Here is a 21907-nt window from a genome sequence, read left to right as displayed (position 1 = left end):
ACCAGCACAGAGGCAGAAGCACAGACTGCAAAGCTCTGACCATAGAGGCAAGCCATCATAGACCAGCTCACCCAGTAGGGCTTCCCAACTGCAGCAGCAGCTCTCTGCTTCCCTCCAAGAATGGTTTTAATTTTCAACAGCACAACAATCTAACACAGACTGAAATACATAAACCACATCCTGCTGCCTGCCATGCCCTAGAAGTGCTTTTTGTAAGAGTTTTGGTCCTGCCCCCAGAGCAAGCGCTCCCACTCAGCACATCCTCCCAGCCACACCGACTGTCAGAGCGGCCCTCGCCTGAAGAAGGAAACTTAACGATGCCTTCCACTAATTCAGCATTCTTTGGCCTCTCATCTTGGGATCAGGGGATCAAGGAACGATGCCTTCCACTAATTTAGCATTCATTGGCCTCTCACTTGGGATCAGGGGACCTCTGATTATCACTTAACTCTGCCTCAAACAGAATTTCAGAGGCAGCTAGTTAGTCATAGTCATGACTAAATTCCTCTAAGAGGTCCATCCAAACTGTGACATAGTCTCTTGGCTGTACTCGTTTCACTGGCCTACAGAGCAGAAAACACTACTGCTATTTGACATCTGTTTGTCAGTATTTCTGAAATGATTTAATAATGTCACCCCAGTCGAGTCACATCACAAGACTAATCAACAGAGCTGGCCCTAACTGGCCTTGGAAGAGAGACTTAAGTCAAGCAGAAATTACCCTCTGGGGGAAAATAAACTTCTTCAATACCGGTTTAATCAGCAGCGCATTACTGCTCCGAAGAATGAAAGCATTTGTAAAACTCTCGTGCAAGGATGACTTGTGGGAGGAAGAGGTGACTAACGAATTAAACTATCCGCTGGAGAGCAAACTGTGGTTCGCTGGCTCCGCTGGGAACAAAAGGTCTACGGCTCGCTGCCTGAGCTCGAGGAGGACATGACTTGCCGTCGGTATTTCCATGAAAGCTGTTGTGTGATTCATTAGCTTTGCTGGCCCCACTCTCCTCCCTCCCTTCCCCCCACACCATCATTAAACTCATCTGTTCTCTGGAGCTCTCGCTTGGCAGAAATGGTGTGCTGACATATAACAGAGTTAAAAAGAGTGGCTCCCATGTTTAAAAGGAGAAAGGAAGAGAAGCAGATGAGGCAGCACCCAGAAAAGACAGGAATGGAATCCCCCAAAAAAATAAAATCAGAAATCACTAGAAATAATATTTTTCTACAATACACTCTCTATCTTGACAGAGTCTGTATGTTTTAAGGACTACATACCCTACACTGAAGAATACCTTCCTCAAACGTAAAATGCAGCCACCCCTGAGCTAGGAGAAAACAGACATAAGAAAACAGATCAACACTGGCTTTGTGTATACACTGACATTTGATATTCTCATCCAAGCCATGTAAGCATGTTTTACAAATAAGCACAGATCCAAAAAAAAGTCTAACCCTTGGATAACCCCACCCGTTACCTTGTTCCAACTAGAGAAGTTAACATTTCCCATTTGATTGCTTCTTTCAAAGTTTTTGTATGTATTGAGTCACTTTTTCCACCTCTTCCCGAAGATATTATTATTCACCACATCACCTGCAGATGTTTAGAGGATAAACAAAACCCCACCACCACGGAGTCAACCCCTGTCAAAGAATCTTAGCACTCCTGTTCAGAAGGACAGGCTGCCTCACCGCTTCCAGGCAAAGTAATGTTTGAAAGGCTTCTCTCAATAAATACTCACGCACTGGATAATATGTGCTGCTTCATACAACTCCCATGGAATGTTCCAACAACTTCACAGGTGCTCTGGCCTGTGTTTGTATATATTAATGGTTCCTTCAGCTCGGGGCAGCCAGTCTCAGAAGCAGAAAACTTTCTTCCAGTGAAGTGCAGGAAGTAATTCACTATTGGTTTACATCTTTTTCTGTACAATTTTATAGGTATTTTCATTCTAAATACTCAACACGCTTAACAAATTTGAATAGTCAGAACGCTATAGCAGGAAGAGGAGCCACTTCCCCACTGTGCAAGTAGGAGAGTTTTGGCAAACACGATGCAAACTTGGGTCACACACACCAAACAATGTTCTTACGAATGACTGTAAAAATGGCTTAAACACATTTTAAATTAGAAGTCAGGAAAAGCCTGTAGGATATAACATTATTACAAGTAATGTCCCTGACACCTTTTTAGACACTCTTAGCAACAAGTAATGCAATGTAACAAGAGATACTTGGCTGTTAGAGAATCTCATAAACCTATTCAAACCAGAACCATTAGACACAAGGAGCGGATTACTTTGCAAGAAACACGTAACGTATGTAACGTTCATTTTCTGTCTTCACCTCTCTGCAATCCCTTCCTCATCTAACTACTTTTCCTTCAGATTCCCCTGTACAGACATGTCAGCTTCTAACAGCTCAGTTTGGGACCAGTGATTTCCTTCCTGTTCCTTGGCAGCACTGACCAGCCCACCCAGAACTCGGGGTTATCACAGCTGTATCTGTACACCCTGACTCCTGGCTCTCAGCTGAATAGCCAGGATCACCCACATGGGCACTGTGAGGCTCCGAAACTGTTGCTTCTGGACCTACCTTCTTTTATTTACAGTTTTTAAACTAAAATAGATCTTTGTTGTACAACTCTAGCCACGTTAACCAAAAGCTGTGTGCGCCCACATCTTACTATTTGTATGTACACTCAACTGGAAAAGCTGCCAAAATGCATCATGCTCCCATAAGTATATGGAAATAAGTATTTTATTCTAGGTTACACAGATGCATTCAGGGTCAAATTTTTAAAGACTTCCATGTCCAGTGATACCAAGAGAAGGAACAAATGTTTAAAAATCTGTCCCTTGTAACCCAGGATGATAGGTTTTGGGGTAAAAGACTTACAAATGAACCATGCAGTGTCTGTAAGATTTCCTGAAAAGAAATAAACAAGATGACTCTGAATATCATAAGGGGAAACCCAAGTCAAGACTTGATTGTAGTTAAAGATGGAGCACGAGTAAATACATCAATAAAGAGGCCCATTTCTGGGTCTTATTTTAGTTATTCTAAACGGACCAAATTTAGAATAACCACAATTATTCAAGAGTTACGTATTTCTGAATAAGAGCTGAATTAAGCTCATCCAAGCAGAAACAAAGCCAAAGACATACACTGTCCATCTATCACACTCAAACGATGCAAAAACTTGTTTTTCACTTATTTGTCAAAAATGAACACAAATACTACTTCAGATATCATCACATTATCCTCTGACTTCCAATGCCTGAGCTCTCACACACAACACAGAATACGTTGTCAGTTTTTTTTTTCTGTCAGCAGTGATGGTCCTGAAACTTTTTTCATAATTAAACCAAATTTTGAGTATGTAGTTCAATACAAAATTCCCTCTCAGTATTCATACCTTACGAACTGTGAGAACATATTAAAACGAGACTTAGTATAGCCTACACTTAAAACCTGAGAAAAGTTCTAAAACTGTTTAATGCAGCAGAAATATAACCCTTTCCCCTTCAAGGAATCACAGGACAAGATAAAACAAAGGATGAAAGATTTTCAAAATGCACAGGGGGTCTGTATACTCATTTATCATCTACGTTAATAACCACAAGCTGTTCAAATTCCTCCACTGGCCCTGAAAAATCATGTCCAGTTTTCCCAAACTCTGGCTAGAAGTTAGCAGTGTATTCCCATGTCATTATCCATCTCCCCCTTAGTTTACATCAGCATTATCCATCCTCAAATGAAAGTGACGTGTTTAGTTTCAGCTGGACTTCTCTAGCTTGCAGTGGGATGACTGCAGATCCCGGGTTTGTAACAGCCATACTTCCTAGCCTGAAGTTTAGGTTTCCCTTAGGGCAGCATTTCTGCTGGTGACTGGATACTGGCAGCTTTTGTGCTCTTCGTTAGCCTGCTGATTAACATACTGCTAGAGAGTTCTCCACTACACCTAACTGCTGTTCCAGCACTCACGGGCAGATCTGTTATGAGATCCTAGAGCAGCAATGCAGTGGTGTCTGCCCCTTGGTTTTCCTCACAATACTAGAGATCAGGTACATGTGTTTGCTTTTAAAACAACAGCTACATATCTAAAAGTGATGAAGAAACCCCGATCGAGCTATAACAACTTTGATGAGATTTTGTGAATGGAATTCCCATGGAAACACTGAGGTACAAAGTGCCAGGAAATCCAGCCGATGCCAGCTTTCTGTACGTTAGAGCATTCTAAGCTCGAACAGAAACTAACTGCAGAGATCCGTGGGCCTACTGCTTTCCTCACTCAGTATTAGAGGAGCAAGCAAATTAAATCGAAGGGCAGCCAAAACAGTACTTCAGCATCGGGAACAAATTACTGTCTTTTCCTAGCGTATCTTATAGACATCTGGCACAAAGGAAAGTAGATATACCTGACGCTAGCTCTTGGCTTTCTATAAAATCTGCTACTGTTTAACATGCAAAGCACTACACTTCTGAAAAGACAATGGTGGGAAGACTTCCACAAAGGCATCATTTTAAATTCTACCGCCTGGAAAATTTCAGGGCGCAGACCACAAGCAATTGTAAAGGCTAACACGCCAAGCTGCAGATCCTAGCAAGTTGTATGTACATTGCAAAATAAGCTTTGTAACTTTTTAGCTGCATCATGCAGGCTATGTGAAATAATATCTGTCAGGCATCGAGGTCCCTCCCTTGTAGGCATTCCGTTCTGATCAGCAAAGGATTTATTTCAGAAATTCCCTAAGGACGATGCTGTGAGCTCAGGTATGGAGGAGCAATGAATACCATTCATAAGGTAAACAGCCATAATTTTACTAGCAGGCTCGAAGCCCTCAGCATTATCTATGATAACAGCCTCTTTTTCCGCTCGGTAGGACGCTGCAGTTAAGCCCCCCGAGAACAAAACCCCAAGCCCTGCGGTTACAGCCCCGAAAGCTGCAGGCAGCAGCCCCGGCATTTCGCAGGGGCTGGCCAGGCAGCAGCCCGGCCCATACAGACCTTGGTCGTGCTCCTCCGCTCGCCCAGGCTGGTTGCCCATCTTCGGTCCCTGGCCAGCTCTTCCCGAGGCTCCTCTAGGACCACAGCACCCGGCTCATGCTCTCGGAGGCAGACCTGCCTTTATCTGCTCGGAAGGTCTACGCTTCAGTCAACTTACAAAGGAAAAAAAAAAAAACAACAAACCTCAGCTCCTTCCTAGTTCCTGGCACCAGGAACAGAGCCTGCTGCTCATGCTGGAGCAGCTGTGGCTCTCCCTCCTACCTCATTACAATATTATGCACTGAAGGCCGGCCTGTGCAGTTAATTAGCTGCCTGACTGCTGGAATAAAAGGAGGGGAGAAAGAGAGGCAGAGAAAAAGGGAGCTTGCTCGCAGAGAAAGAAAGAGCGACTCACCGAGCAGTGTAGGCCACTTAGAGGCAGCAGGAGCAAACTGCAGGCGGCTCAGGGAGGCACCGACTTCATCCAGCCCCTCTCCAGCCAAAACCAAGCTCCACCACTGACCTGAACTTGCCTTGGAAACCTAACAGGACTTCGGCGCCCCAACACAGCCATATGAAGAGGACCCATGGCTGCAGAGGGGTGACTGGCCAGAGTATTTTTTGAGGCATACGCTAGTGAATTTCATCACAAATACAAACTACGTACCATATCTCTATCATCAGTATCTTTTGATCATGCCTTGTAGTGCAAGAAGAGGTGCATGAGGCAGGTCAGTCCCCAGGGACTTTCAGGGAATTGCTGATCTTCCAAAGGAAGAACTCAAGATGCTCCTCACCACCGGAGGAGCCCTGACGTACATGGGAAACGAGAACACAATGACTCCAGCAGTTTCCATTGTGTGGATAATTAACAGTCATCTTCTTCAAGTCTTGGTTTCAACAAGAGGGTTAAAACAAATTAAAATAGCACACTAATGTGTCTTAGGCTCAAACCAGACTGAAAATAAAGTATGCAGAAATTAAGACAGCCTGTTGTGAATCCACAGTTTCAAATAAGAAAGGAGATTGCTCAGTAAGATAAAACCAGAATTTTTCTAGTATTTCAGCGTAACAGGGTGAGTTAGTTGTCAATTGTAATTTTTCATCGTTCTTGCTCTGACACTTTATGGATGAAGCTAAAAGCTTTCATACATCTGTCTGTATTTGGATGACATTAAACAAAACTCCTGTCTACAATATTTTATGACTTGTCAAGTACAAAATGCTTTGTTTAACGAATAAGTCATAAAAGTTCTGTAAAAAAGGATGACTGATGATGCATTATTTTTCTAAAAGTCATCTTACGGTCTCTTAAACTTTGCATCCTATTAGGAGGTATTAAACACACCACCAGTTTTCTCAAGGGTGCAGATCTAAACGTCCTCCAACCACTCTTGATATATATCTCCAATGCAAAGATTTTCTTCTATTAGAGATTAAAGAGTAACTTCTGCTTTTCTTCAACAGGATTCTCCAGAAGAATTGCATTAGTCAATATAATCTCGGGTTGATATATCCTGCCACTGACCATTTATTATTTCATCAGCAGCTTTCCACTTCTGTAACACAGAGGGAATAGGGTATCATGGTCCCCGTACAGTGTGGGATACAGCGTGCAGGAATTATAAAACGTAATCACCAAGTCAGAGCAAACACACTTGAAATCTGAACACTGTAGAAGTGTCCTGACTGGAAGAACCGATCTGCTATTTTTGACAACAGCATGAAACATAAGTCAGAAAATTCTGACACCATGATAAAAAGAATTACGTCAGGTAAAAGACTGCAGGGCCAAGCCCCTAGTGAAAGCTAGAGTGCAAGCTTTAAAATAAAGCTAGCCTGAGCAGAAACCACAGAGGCCAAGATCACCATTTTTGAAGCCTGAAACTCAAACTGAGGATAACGAAAAAGGGATATGGCACACAACTTCCACCGTATTACAGAGGTAATGAATTATGACGTACACATGGCTCAATCTTTAAGCAACCATTTATTATCTGAACATTTTACAAAGAAACAATTTCATCACTATAACGTAGATGAGCTGGTTTCTTCCTAGGCACAAAGACTGACTCATCTTTTGCACTATCCACTTGTGGGACTGCCAAACAAAATACGCACAAACATGCCTTTTCCATATAGTAAGAATAGGAATGAATTACTCAAGGTGTGAAATACCCAGCTTTTTAAAATGACTAGGTAAATGACAGGACTTACTTGGCAGACATAACTCTCCTTGCATCCTGCTCTCACAGCACAGCAAGCTAGCATAACTACTGAAAGTTCAAACTATAATCCACTGTCAAAAGAAGAAGGGTGAAAGTGCTGCAGGATGTTCCCAAATTTCTAGCAACCAGATAACTGACAGCCTCTTCACAAGGCTAAGACCTACAGAAGTTACAGAGGCTGAGCAGGACCTCCAGAGGTTGGACCTTCAGGTCGAGACTGAACTAAACTGAATGGGCCCTAAGTGTGGACAGTGCCCATCAGTACCAGCGTTCACACCACCATGCTCTACTTCTATTAATGCTGGAGACTTTACGAGCACCAATATTATTTATGAATCCATCTGAGATGTAGCTGTCAAACCCTCCCTTTTACTTGATAATATTAAAATCTAGAGTAAGTCACAAGCTGCTGAAAAAACAGTGAAAAAATAATAGAAGGAATGCCAAGCCCTCTCCCGATATGCATACTTGTTAAACCAGGCCAGCTTTGCATTCCTTTCCTTCCCTCCCTCCCATTCTCAAAGTGCAAACAGAATGGCACTCCGCCAAGGCAGTTTGGCTGTGATACGTTTAGGCCTAGAGACTGTGTGCTAGGGATCATTTCTCTTCAAACCAGCTGAAGGAAAAGCTGATTATTAACCTAAGGCAGGTAGTCAACACCAGGTTGTGTTGACTTTGCTGAACAACTTCAGCAAAGAAGCCTGAAAATGAACACAAACCAAGAGATCCTAGATGCATACTGTTCTAGGACTATCCAAGCATGATCTCTTTTCTGTTATCTCTAGCAAGGCTCTTGTGATCTTCACAGTTTGCTTAGAGCTGTAATGGATCTTCCCTGTATGTGTTGGCTTGAGCCAATTAACTATTAACAATTTAACGAGTCAAGTCATTACAGCCTTTAAGATTTTGCATTTCAGTATCCCTGCCGCATGCTGAATCCTCTTAACTGGCTCAGGTCCTGGGGCTGTAAACATGTGCCAACGAAGTCATTCTCAGGGAATATACAAAAGAGAAAAAAGCCTGTGTATTTCACACCCTGCTGTAACAAAAAGTTGCCTGCAAAACATTAAAATGTTTTAATACAGATTCAGTGCAGTAAATGTAAATTGTGCAGTAAATGTAAATTGTGCAGTACATTAGGACAGCAGCAAAAATGACAACAGAACATACTGCAGACTGTACCGTCAGCACAAGTTAATTCTCACTTGTTTAATAATGCAGGATGACTGCAGACAGTCTGTGAATGCCTCTCAAAGAAGTTGTTATCCTTAACGGAATCAGGTATCAGAAATCCCAGCAGTCACCGTAATGAATTGCTCTCACTCCATTCCTGGTTACAGAAGGCGGCTCATAATACACCCAGTGACAGAACAAAAGAATAATTATGCTAGTCAACCTTCCTATGCCACCTTTAGAACAGAAATAGAGCATCAATCAACAGATCTCCCTAATTCAAGGAATCATGAGTCTGAGATCTTGAGCCAATAGTTATCAGAGTTTAATGACATGACTCCGATTTTTTATTAAAGAACAGGTGAGCTCCTTCTGCCCTACCGGAATAAGTGCCTTTTCTCATTAAGATATCCTACCACAGTATTTATCAAAACAGAAAAAGAACCCTGAAGAACAACCACGTGAAGCAGTACCCATTCCAAGCAATGCTAAGATGTAGAATTGTCCATGGGCTACAGAAAAAAAGAACAAAGATCAAAGGAACAGGGAAATTTAACATGGCAACAAATGTTGTACAGAAACTTTTTCCAGCAAATTATTTAGAGGTGAACAGATGCACTTGAATGTGCAGGCTATCATGAAGGAAAAATCATTGCAAGAAATAAGAGCAATTTGACAAGTAAGAGACATCTAAGAAAACTGCAGATTTCAGCCCTTCTCTACGCAGTGCACAGACTGTAACACATCCTAAGTCCAGTTTCTGTACTTGTGAATGTGAGGAGCTAGCTCCTTGGCCAGCATAATCTTTTAAACCTTCATTGTAGGAAGTATGAAACAGTGATATTCCAAATTTTTCAAACTACTGACACAGTGGAAGCATGCGGAGCGAACAAAAAATGCCTGAAGAGACTATAAAAATACAAATCTATCAGATGCCATAAACTGAATGCGGAATGCCAAATTTCATCTACCTCAATTCTTGACCTTCCCATTTGCAGGTTACTGGGTAAAATCTCCTAAAATGGTGCTGAAACTTAGCCTGATTACTTCCTACCTAGGGAAATCACAGATAATGTTTTGTAACATGAGAGGTTAAGGTTCAGATTCACAGTTGCACCAGTACATTGAAACCAACCATGCAGACATGGATGTCAGTATGTGTGTACAGATACATGCGGAGCTATGGATGCAAATGCAGACGTATATTTTCACATTGTTTTGCATTCTAAATTCCTGCAGTACTTCTTGCCTACTTGAATGACATCTTGGCAAAGCATTCCCCTCCCCCAGTCCTCCTTTCCTTTTTATATCACTTCACTTCTGGAGCTAAAATCTCTCTTCTTTTTTTTTTTATATGGAAGAATTATGCAAAAGCTGTCTCTTGTACATGGAAAGGGTAGCAAAACGCAACCAGCTTTCCAGAAGAAGTTTTAAAGCATATTTATTGTTCCTGGGAAAGCCCAGATGAGATCAGTCATTTGGTTTCTGGTGAAGCCTTGTGGAACAGAATGCACCAATCTCATTAATGTCTCTCACACTTGTCTGTATCTTTCACAAAAATGAGACAGTAACGAGACTGAAAGCAACACGCAGCAATCCTCTACAAACCTACAGTAGTCCTTTGATCTGTCACAGATCACAAAAAGCAGACCCTGTCAAAAACTGATGTATGGGGGAGTAACAAGGTCCCAAGGTCAACAGAGGGCTGTCCTTCAAAAGAAATCACTTTCCTTTTTCCCCGTTTTAATTGGGGTGTGTTAGCATCTTATGAAAAATTAAAACTGTCAATTAGATTTTGCACTGAAATTTTTTAAAAAGCATTTATTAAGATAAATACTTTTGCTTGATTTTTTTGACCACGTAAAAAAGGCTTTAGTCTGGATTAGCTTCACCTGAATCTAAACAGTTACCCCACAATGGAAAAATGACAAACACTGGCCAAGCAGACAAGTAGCAGAAAGAAAGGCAGTAATGTTGATGGCTTCTGTGTATTTTTCTCATGTGGGAACCTTGAAATGACAACTCTATAAATGTGCAGGAAGCTCTGAAATGTCTAGTCTGCAACATTTTCAATTTTGATGGGAAAGAAACATATCTAATGAGTGATGTGTGCAATACCATACACCATTCTCCCTTCTAAAATCAACCATGATTGAATTTTTCTTGTCCAAGTTTCCCAAGTGAGTGAACTTTACCCAGCACCAACGCTAAACCTGGTAGCAGCCAGTTACCCTAATTTAGTTAAAGGCTCTCTTTCCTGAATACCATCACTACCACCACAAAAGCTACAAGCAGCTACGTTCTACAAGGAAACCAAGACTTTTCTTTTTACATAAACTGCAGGACAAACAACGAGTGACGGACAAACGGACTAATGGTAAGTGTTCTCCTAGACCCAGGAAGGAATTGAAGGCACAGGTATCATGTTTAGCCATTGGCACATTAACTCTGACAGCTTGACAGCAATATGAATGACAATTTACAAAAAAAAATAATAAATCAAGAGTTGAGGCTTTCCTTATTTGAAGTGAACACTCCTTAAACCACCCAACCAGTCCTCTTACAGAATATATTCCTTGGCTCATTCTGGAGCCTTCGCCAATTAGGCCAAATTTCTCAGTATTTTCCTTCTACTGCTTAATTTCCTGGCATTATCAGCATGCTTTGTACAGCTTCATTTCTTATGCTGGCAACGTTCCTTTCTAGGATTAGTAGTTTTTGTCCAGGTAACCTGCAGTTCAGATTCTCAACACAAGATGATTAGGAGATAATTGAAACTCTTAATACCTTTAGAGTTTGCCTTCCCTCTACTTCTCTATTGACACTGTCTCCAGCCATTAATATTAATCACGCCGCAGGCCTGCACAGAAAACAACACACTTTTCTTGTTGCTTTGCCTGTCAAAGCATGCCAATTATTGATTTTCACATTTAAGGCATAAATATAAATAGCCATTTCTGATGGGGTATGGGATGCCACAGAAGGCCAGCTCCAACATTTCCAGCTGGCATCTTGGCTTCTCCTGGCCTCCACCCCACTCTCATTGCAAGATGATTGAAGTGGATGTCTGCTAACATGGACTGAGCTTTAGAGAGATCCTGAGCTTTTCCATAAAATGCTAAGGATCTCTAGAAATAGTAAGTTAGATGATTATAACATCGTCATTGATGATTTCCTACTGTTTCTAAGGCAAATGAAACAGTTCTATATAGATTTAGGCTTTACGTAGGATTAAAGAAATAGGCTGATGAAGCAGACGGGGAAAACAAGTACAGCTATCTGCTATTTACATTTCAAGGATAACTGATACTTCATGTTGTAGCTGGCAGAGCTTGATATAAAAATCAATACGGTTGTGTGAAATGGGGATGTTTTCATACTACCCGTTCACAGTACCGCCCAGTCACAATTCCTGGTTCTTGCTCTTTTCTAATGTCCAGAATACACAGCACAAGACTTTTTCCCCAGTTGTTGAACCTGACAGATAATAGCTGCTGGCACTGAAATAACAGCAAGGAAGCATATGAACATGATTAAACTAGACAGCCTTGAGGGAAATTTTCAGAAAGTGCTTGAATCAAGAATCTGTAAGGAGTGAAAGAGAACTGACGGACAGGATTTGGAATGACTTCTAGGATCTATTGAGCAAGTGATTTCACCTTTCTGAATGTCAAATTCTCTGTTTGCATGCCAGTACTACCATGCAACACTCTTCACAAAAAGTAAATGACCATATAAGAAGCTTTGAAATTCTCAGTGAAATAGCAGAGTTTAAAGTTCCTTGGCTTATAAACCTTCAAGGTTCAGAACCTGAAAAATCACCGATTGCCTGTAGTCCTGAAACTAAAGGAGAAGAAAGTCCTAGTTACTTATGGAGATATACATTTCTATATTTAAACATTTTAAAACAATTTATAGCTTCATAGATTGGATGGCTTTACAAGTACATGCATTAAAATAAACATTTTTCAAGATTAGCAATCTCTTCCTTTTCTTCCTCCTGTTCTGCAGTTTTTCCAGCTCTTTCTTCTCATGACGCATTAAAAGCGATGCAAGAGTTCTGTAAGTGTTTTTTAACATAAAAACAAATTGATATCTCAGGGCATTGCATGGACAGACATATAACGCTGTGGATAAGGAAGCTGAATCCAAGACGTTTCTCCCTGCTTGTCATTTCCCATTACTTGGGGGTTTCAAAACTGCCAAGCAGTGACAAAGCCAAACATCACAGCAGAGCCCCCAGCCAGAGTCCTCCTCCAGTTCTTTTTACTCAACTCCACTTGCCAAGAACGGAGACATGAGAGTGGCCTCATCTTCCTTTAAGTTGCTTATGATTTACTGCGTTAGCTTCCAATGAGGCAGACAAGGGTAGCACATGTCAGCAAAAGGCAAGAATAAGTTAAACTGCAGCAAGGGCAGCATACAAACAGCCCTATTTAAACAAGCAATCTTGGTGTCAATTATTTATTATCTGCAGCGTTTGGAACACGTGCTATTGCTCAAGGTCACACAAATACCAGACAGTCACACCCAAAGAAGAAAGAAACCTAAGCAATTCTTTTTCAATTTTAGTTGCCATACCTGATTTTTTGTTTTTCTTTCTCTTACACAATACTGAAATACCAATTGAGTACCACCAGAACATACCTGGAACTAATATAATATCCTTTCTGTAAAGTAACCAAATCATTCACTTGAATAACAAAGAAAGCCCAACCTAAAAAAAACATGATGTCTGAATTTAAGACATTAAAGGAAAACGCAGAATTGATGAAGGCAGTCAGAGAAGCTAAAAAAAAGTGGTTTCAGAACAAAATTAAGATTTACTCAGTTGGCTGTGTACACAAACATCTGCATTTCCCAACTACAGGAACATTCCTACTTGGGTCAGTTCCACAGTCAGTTAGCATTGCAGTGCAGTCTTGATCACAATCAGAGATTATTTGGGATGCTGTTTCAGTGAAGAATAGCAGCTGAATAGCTGAATAGCAGCTCTCTTTCTACTTAATGTTTCCAGGAACATGTTCTGTCCTCTGTCATATTTGATTTTCAAGTTTTCTTTAAGCAACAATATATTGTATGGAAAAAATACCAACAGGAATTTTGTAACAGTGAAACCATCTAGAATTAGCACTCAGCCTTGTAACCTTGCTCATTAATATCTAGCACCTTTTAGTGGCTGTGATAGTGACAAATATTCTCAGACTCTGCCTAGATTTCCAAGCACCCTTTTGGACCATGGAACCACTGTGAAAATTAAGATATGCAAGATAAAGCTCTTTTTGTACATACCCCTGCGGCCAGCCCCTATAAGATCTGGGCCAGTTCCCTCTAGGCTAAACGAGAATTTAGAGAGAGGTAGCACATATACTGTTAGTGTTTATCTGTGCAATATACATAGCTCCATACTCAGACTCTTTTTGCTCAGGACTAATATTCTCATTCATATTTCTACAAATGTTGATGCAGAGCAACATATGAGGTCAGTTCTAACGATACAATTTAAACTGAGAAAACAATACCCTGGTGTAACTTGACCTCCATAAACCATTTTACCATTTGTATTTAAAGCTGTCATCATCATAAATCTTATCCCTCCCCCATCCCGTTATTATCCACACATGCAGAAGGGGGCTCTCTATTCCAGTGCTAGTACTTGTGTATCTGACATATGTATTCTATTCCGTACTCCCTGCAGTGCTGTCTCCTTGGCTGTATTCCCAGGATCCTATGCTGTATCATCTGTGCAGGTTTTCTTCTCCCCTTGTTACTCCTCCCATGCCTCTTTAGCTAGCATCTTGCCTCTTTATTGGCTGGCAAATCTCATATATCTTTGGATGCGAGTAGTCACTATTAAATTTGAGGATTTACATGCCTATTAACTGCAGAACAGGATCTGTCTTTGGGTTCCTATAAGATGCTCTTCAGGGGGTAGAGGGAAGTATATAAATATTCCCCCTCCCCCCAAGAAATCCCTTTCTGTTTAGTTTCATTGTTCTGTTACACAGCCAAACCCTGCAGAGGCTGTGACAAATAGGGAGGTCACGATCAAATTTAATAACATCTCACATTCCCCTGGAAATGCCACCAGGGAGCAGACAAAAGCAAGCATTTGCTGAGCTCCTGGGGGAGAGAAGAGTATTTGCACTGAAGTCCTTGGTATGCAGATGGTGTCGCTGCCTTTAGAAACAGGCTTGGATTTGAAACCAATAGGAACAAGCTGATGGGCATAACACTGAGGGAGAGAGCGTGCCACGACACAGCTCAGGACAAGCTATACGTCAAGTGCTGGCTTTTTGGTTTTGCATCTCTGCTGTGAAGATTGCTAACTTCTCTGCTCAATCAGCAGAGGGAGAGCACAGAATTCTGTAGATGCAGGGTGGAAATAATAAAAAAATAAATAAAATCAACGGATAAATGAAAAGGGCAAGCCTCTAACTGGCCGCGTATCTTTGCGAGCAGGGAGCTGCGCGCCCCGGTAGGAGCACACGGGACAAGGGCACCCCCGTGTGGCCGCTCGGGGCTCGGCTACCCCCTGCTTCTCACCGAGCTGGGGCTGGAGGATGCCCCAAAAGGCGAGGCCGCAAGGCACAGCAGGTCCCATCGGCACGCTGAGTATTGCAGGGGGATGTTAGAGCTGTCAGCACCTTACAAGGAAGGCTCACCAGGTTCTCGGCAAGCCAAGCAGTTTCACATAAAGCAGACACTGGTCCAGGATCTTTGTACCTACCTGTGCTGGGCTTCAGTCGGCTCTCAGCAAGCTCAGAAATGGCTCCGGTTGTAATGGTCTTCTTCAGTCTAGAGACTCCAGAAGCTGCTGTCACCCCTGGTTTTGTAAGCATATCATCGCTGCTTGCCCTCTTCAGCTGCAGGAAAGAGATGTTATAAGCAAGCAGAAGATTAAAATGTTGACTATTCCTATCAAGATGTTCAAAAGGCCAGGTTCCTGGGTGGAAAGGACCGTTTCTGTAAAGTAACCCAGTGGAAACATTGCTTTGATAACACTACTAAATAATTTAATTAATTCTTGCATTATTTGTATTGCGTTACAGATTTTTATGAAGTGGGTTATGATACTACTGTTCCAATAACAAAGAAGAAAACAGGAAGGACTGTTTAAACTAGCAAGTAACTGAGATGGTGGGAGAAATAGCTTACAGTAGTAGACTACTGGGTACCTCCAGCTTCTCAGACACTGCCCCGAATAGCAGTCATCAGATTTCCTCAGTGGTTTACATTTACTGAAGTAATTAGGCCTCTGCATGTAAGTGCCAGCTGCAGAGCCTGACACACAGAACAGGTCAAAGCTGCAAATAACTGGCCCCACACTTAATCTGTCTGTCAAAAAAAAGGATCCTAACAGGATCCTGCTGGCTTTTGTCTCGCCATTCAGGATCATTCACTTTTGCTCCAGTGGTGACCTCAGACTCTTTAAAGAGGCATCTGAGCTATTCCAATAACTGCCATTTTCTTTCTGTGTTTCTCCCAAACAGGAGTCACCAAACTTCGTGGCAACATAAACAGGATTTTTTTATATATTTTTTTTTTAACATGAACAAAGAACATGCTGGAGACTGAGCCAAAACCCCAAAATAATTTAGCTGAGAAGCTCAGGCTGCCACAGTAATATGAAACAGCCAGTATAAGATCTAGCACAATTACAAATTGGAAATCCTTTATCTCAAACATGACATAATTTCAGCTATTTAGGCTCCTTGTTTATTGAAAAGCAGTGAGCAAAGCTGGCCAACAATAGCATGATGGGGCCTAATGCTATTGGTATTGCGAGGGACTGTAGGACTCAGTATAAGAGAAACCAGAAATCTGTTCACAAGAAAGCATTCTGTTATGTGGCCACCAAGGAAATCATTCACAGCAAAGAAGAGCATTGTTCTTCAGGACAGATGAAATGTAGAATTCTGAAGATAAATACTAATACATTTCATAAGCTTGGAAGAAGGGGAACTATTTGCTTTACTTGTTATTTTATAGTATGTGTCTTAAAAAATAGATTACATATCACTGATTATTGGTAAGCCTTATTGTACATGAGAAAGCAAGGGGCCATTGTTGCTGTGCTGTTGTTTTTGGGAGGGGGATTTGCTTTTAAAGCAAGTTTACTCTAAATGCATACTTAAAACCACGTAATTCAAGCACGATGAACATAAGATCCAAGGAGAAACACTTAAATGATGTTGCTTCAACAAGCAGAAGTAGCATTTTATCTCAGAACTTTTGGTCAGCTGCTTCCCCATTTGTGGGGATCTCCGTAACAGCCTGTGTACCTCTAACAACAACTTCTAAATAATTTCAAGAGAAATATTTCAAGCATTTTAAAAGACCAAAGCTCTAGGTCCTCCTTAGAACAGTATTTTTCTACCTTTTTTCAGTCTGTGTACACCTAAACTATTTTCACAAATCAAACGCCCTTCCTTAGAAGTTGTCCAGGGACACCAAGGGAGCCCATGAACCATGGGCTGAAACCACTCCTGAGGTTAAATGAAAAAGAACGCACACAAGCAGAGCTCCTTCTGTTTAGAAGTTCCTAAATGTAAAATCTTTAAGCAAAATGAAATCTCTCTCTCAACTCCAATTCCTTCTCCCTTTCATCTCTTCCTCTTACTCAGAGTCTGTCGTTTCCTGGACCCCGTGAGCATGCAAGTTTCAAAAGCTGGTGTTGATCTACTCCAGGAAACCAAACATCTAACGTTTTGCTTTCTGGCACAGGTTTTGTCAGCTCCCTCCTACTAGCAGAAAGAAACAAACTGAACTTTCTGACATGTAGAAACCCCTGCAAACTATCTGAAGTAACTTATTCAGTGCACCCTCTTTTAACAGCAGCAACCGTGCTGCCTTTTTCTGTTTCTCCAGGGAAACCACATTGATCATCTTGCATTTGCAGATGTTCAACAATTTGAAAAATATTACCTGTAATTTGGAAGAAAATCCTCTACATCATACACAAATCAACCACATCATGTTTCCTGATTAGTCTCCTCAGTAGCATTCCTTCAGAGATGCTTGCCTCAGCCATAACACAATACTCCAGTGACATAACTTGCCTGGAGACTGAAATACCCTATTGATAAGATGCTTGGGGCATCTAGGAGTCTACAAAGCAAGATAAGGAAATTAACCCTTCACATGAGTGGCTGTGAAGATCGGTGATGCTTAGATCTCCTGTTGATTGAGGTGCTGTTAAATGTTATATATAGTTTGCTAAACTTGACTATCGGAAACAGTTATAACCAGGAAGCCCTGGGCTCTTTTCATCACTGTTATCTTGGTCTGTATCTGGGCCACAAGGTTATTTTTGTTTGTTAATTACAAGATTACAAATGCAGTGGCATTTCAGGTGTATTGTTGTTTTCTTAAATAGCAACAAACTTCTGGCAAAGTAGGGTTATTCTGACAAATACCTATGAGGAAAGACAGGTTTCAAAAATTGCTTGTGTGCCATTGTGATCAACGTGTTTTGTTAATATATTTTGCCTTGAAGGAAGAGAGGCACAGATTTTTAGGAATTCTAGAAATCTATTAATGACTTTCAATTAATTTACATATGCAACAATATCAGCTGAGCTAAGAATTTGCCATTTATTTTTCTCAGTCTTTAGAATTAAGACAATTCCCTGGCACACAGATGGTGTAAAAGAACCTGCTCACACCTGCTCACCTGGATACAAGGTCTCCACCACCACATGCAAAGCATTTTCAGAAACGTGCATTAGTCTAATATACAACACAGTTATAATCTCCCTATGCTTAACAGAGTGGCCAAGGCTACTCTAAATCTCAGGCTGTGATAATGTTCCAGGACTAAAGCAAAGCTTTATCCTGGAGTGACTGTAATGTTTGCACCATCCCTACCGGTTAGTACCTTGCTGAGCCGAGATTCAAAGGCCAGTGAAGTCGAGGACTTGGATGTCTTCATTCCTGTTGAGGTGGTGGTGGAAAGCGACTTTCCTCTGTCAACCCCATGACTCGCTTGTTTTCCCACTGCATTCCAAGGCCTGGCAGTACTCTTCATTTTTTTCCCCCAAATAACTCAGTTTACAGCCCCTAAAAAAAAAAAAAGAAAAAAAAAAGGCTTTATATCAACTGAAAGATAAAGAGAGAAGCAGAGATATCTAACACGTTTAAAGGGCTGAAAAGGACAGGTCAAGCTTAATTCCTTCTCTTATAAAAATAAAAACTCCACTTACTCAGCCCAGAGAATCCTTCAGAGCCGGCTGCAGCCACTTAGATTTTTAGTGCTGGCTGGTAACATGAAACAACACAGAAGGAACAGTGACTTTTGTCTGCACTGTGCAAGCCAGAAACACCTCTGTCAGCCACAGCACACCTACAAATGCTGAAGCACAACAAAAGAGAAACCGAGGACACCGACGTGCAGAAATCCACAGCAACTGACGACAGCTGTGGCATAAAAAGAAAACTATTTCTCTTACTATTAGATTTAGCATCTAATAATCACTTTAAGAAAGTCACGAGAAGCAAGTTTCCTCAGTTGTACAAAGAATATCTTTAACTTCGAGTCATCCAGAGAAGCAGTTGATGTTGCCACAGTGATTAAAAAGATGTTTCACAATACCAAGATTTACAAAACATGGTAAAAATATCAACTTCCTTGCAAAAAGAAAAAAAAAAACGCAACCAAAACCAGATCCACTATTCCTCAGAGATAAGCTTCTGCAAGAGAGAAATCCTGCCAGGAATCAGCAAATAGAAGTCAAATTCTTTTTTTGGATATAGCTGAATAAATTTAATCTGCCAGCAAGAACAACGAGCGTTTCTCTCAGTAAGTAGACTGCTGCCAATTAAATAGCTAGCTCAACTCTCGTAGATCTAAATACATACATTTTCAACCAGCCATTGCCCAATCCAAACCAGGAGCAGAATAAAATAATTATATTTAAAATCCCACAAGCCTGCTGGGCTGCGAGTGGGAGGGAGGGGAGATTGCCTGGTATCTCGTCGCTTCCCCCACTTCAGCGTGAGCAACATTAGTCTTCTGCAGCTTCAATTTCTAAAATAGACACAGGATGTATTTGCACACCAGTTTTGCGTAGGCAGAAGCTAGCTTGCATCTTTCTGTGCCGAACAGGTACTGAAGATCTACAGAGAGATCAATATCTAGAGTCTCAGCGAGGGGAAAGCACCCAGTAAGCAGTAAGTACCCGCTGTTTATCATGTAAGAGTCCAGCCGGGCTGGCGTGAACTCAGACAGCAACCCTCTGAGAGAGATGCCAGAACAACTTCTCCCTGGCTGAGTCAGTAGAAGGGGTTAGATCACATCCCACATCGCCAATTTGCTTTCTGCGTTATTTCACGTTCACAAATAAGAACACTCACTGAGCACAAGGAAGAGAAACCACTTTGGGGCCAAGTCATGCTGGGCGCTGACGGCACCGTCCGGGTGCCACGATGGGCTGCTTCAGGAGCGTTTTGCAGCACAGAGGCAGAAGGGCATGCCAAGGGCTCTGCCGCTGCCTCACAGAACAAAGCTAGCAAGTGGCAGGTCCTGCTTATCCTCGATGCCTCTTGCAGGGAGGGCTGCCTACTTTCTGCACAGCTCTAACCTGCCAGCTCCTAAATACAGAAATGGAAAAGTTAGTGTTGCTAACTACAGTCACTCCTGCATTAAAATTCTTAACGCACGCAGCACGGAGCCATCACCGATCTCATTAGAGGCGAGAGCAGTGCTGTCTCTGTTGATGACGATGCTGATCGCTTGGCTCCTTATTTTTATTGAAGCCTGGACAGATCTGTAAGCTACACTACAACAGAAAATATTTAGCGTTCTCGGAGTTCACGATCTACCTTAACAAGCTTTGGTGCTTTGCACATATTTAATAAGACATTTTATAACGAGCATACCATTCGCTGCATTTATATGGGTGAACAAGCAATTACACATGCAAACTATCTTCCTGATTAATCTCCAAATTATGCAGATTTGGGGTTTTGTAGAGTCAGTGGCTGCACATACCCTCTGGATTTCTTCATAACTATCTCATACTTTCCTGCCTTAAGCTGCACAGATGCTTTCTTGATATCCAAAAGAATTTAATTTTGAGTCACTCGTGGCATTTCAAGCTGCAGTGGAGTGATATGCTCATTAGGCCACGATGCTGGAAGTGAAAGGAGGAGGTACTAAAAAAAAAAAAAAGGCAACAAAAACCACACACAAGAAACCCAGCCAGTAGCCTGAAGCAAACCAGCTTTTTCATGTAATGATAGCTGAATTGTGCCATGTGGATTTAATAGGATTGCACCACATCAAGCAGATAAAACTAAAACTGAGAAGAGGACATTTGGATTTGGTTTTCCACGTATTTATATGGGACTCATCATCTATAAAATATGGAGGCAATGCTTCTGATGTAATTGGCTAACCTGAACCTGTGCTGCAGATAAAAAGGTTTCAATCTATGAAGTGGAATCCCAATACTTTCCACAAGCCTTACTTCAAAGAATAAAGCTGAGTTTCACACATATTAAGCTGCTTTCATTCCTAGACAGGTGACACACATTTATTAGAGGTACTGCTTTGGGAGCAGTACAAAATAAACTACTTCCTAAAAAAGAAAAAAAAATCCTACTGTTCTTTGATGAGAGCGGGAAATACATTCTAAGAGTCAACCTCAGCTTTTTCTACCCTCAAAATCCAATTTATTGCATAACAAGAAAATAAACCAAAAAAACAGTTTTGTGGATGTTACAGGCAGTTGGAGCAACGGGAAACCCCAGAAGTTCAGTATCATGCAATGGCTCGGTAGGAAGGATAAATGTGCTGAAAAAAAGCATAAGGACAGAGAGCTACTAATATAAACTACTAATCTATCCTAACGCATAACAGCAGGAGTTTTTGAAGCAGCCATTAAAGGACACCTGAACGCACCCTTCCGTCCCAAATCTTAAGCTGGGCAGTCTTCGCACTGCTCAGTGGCAGCCTCTGCTTCCTGATGTGGTTTTCAGGGTGAGGGTGGTAGCAGCAGCTTGTGCAGGCCGTCCTTCTGAGCTGTAAAAATGACTTTGAAAGCAGCCGATCGTCATAAACTATATCATCAGAAACTAGCCTTGAGTGAGAGCTCGGGAACAGGATCACCACTGCCTTCCCATCACAGCTGAATGAATCTCGAAAGATTGTCCCTTCCACAAGTCAGGGCAAACGCAGTGCTTAGGTATGTATTCATATCAGAACCACTGCAACAAAGGTGGTGGTTCGACACCCTTTGGCACCCTACCTTCCAAACCTTGTACATCTGTGGTTCCGCACGTGTGGAACTGCCAGCAGGTAAGGGCTCCCAGTTAGCTTAGAATGTATTGATAGGAGCAAGTCTACTATATTTTAAAGAAATAACAGCATTCCCCTTCAAAAGAACCCCAGAGAGATTATGACATGATCTCTAGGCTACCCACAAAGAAAACTGAAAAAGAGAACAGCAGTGAAAAAAAAAAAAAAAGAAAAAGGCAGCTTTACACAAGGGATGCAGCCAAGTTGCTTCTGCAAATACAAA

At 41.5% G+C, this 21907-nt stretch overlaps 1 protein-coding gene across 13 annotated transcripts in view; it reads right to left on the bottom strand.

Moving 5' to 3' along the window:
- Positions 1–21907, bottom strand: part of SPECC1 (sperm antigen with calponin homology and coiled-coil domains 1) — a 97982-nt gene that overhangs the window by 58252 nt on the left and 17823 nt on the right. For 5 of the 13 annotated variants that reach the window (XM_048074057.2, XM_048074058.2, XM_048074059.2 and 2 more), the window contains 2 exons: positions 18265–18446; positions 15115–15250 (listed from right to left, as the gene is read on the bottom strand). In XM_048074057.2, coding sequence (XP_047930014.1) covers positions 15115–15250; positions 18265–18414 — 286 coding nt within the window. In that variant the 5' untranslated portion in view covers positions 18415–18446. Of the gene's footprint in view, positions 1–5004; positions 5426–15114; positions 15252–18264; positions 18447–18589; positions 18904–19244; positions 19603–19739; positions 19977–21907 lie in introns of those variants that run through there. The other 8 variants (XR_007167053.2, XM_048074061.2, XM_048074062.2 and 5 more) reach the window with 5 other exon arrangements.

Source organism: Anser cygnoides, chromosome 18, assembly GCF_040182565.1.
Source record: "Anser cygnoides isolate HZ-2024a breed goose chromosome 18, Taihu_goose_T2T_genome, whole genome shotgun sequence".
Lineage (NCBI taxonomy): Eukaryota > Metazoa > Chordata > Aves > Anseriformes > Anatidae > Anser > Anser cygnoides.
This window is presented reverse-complemented; position numbering and strand designations above follow the sequence as displayed.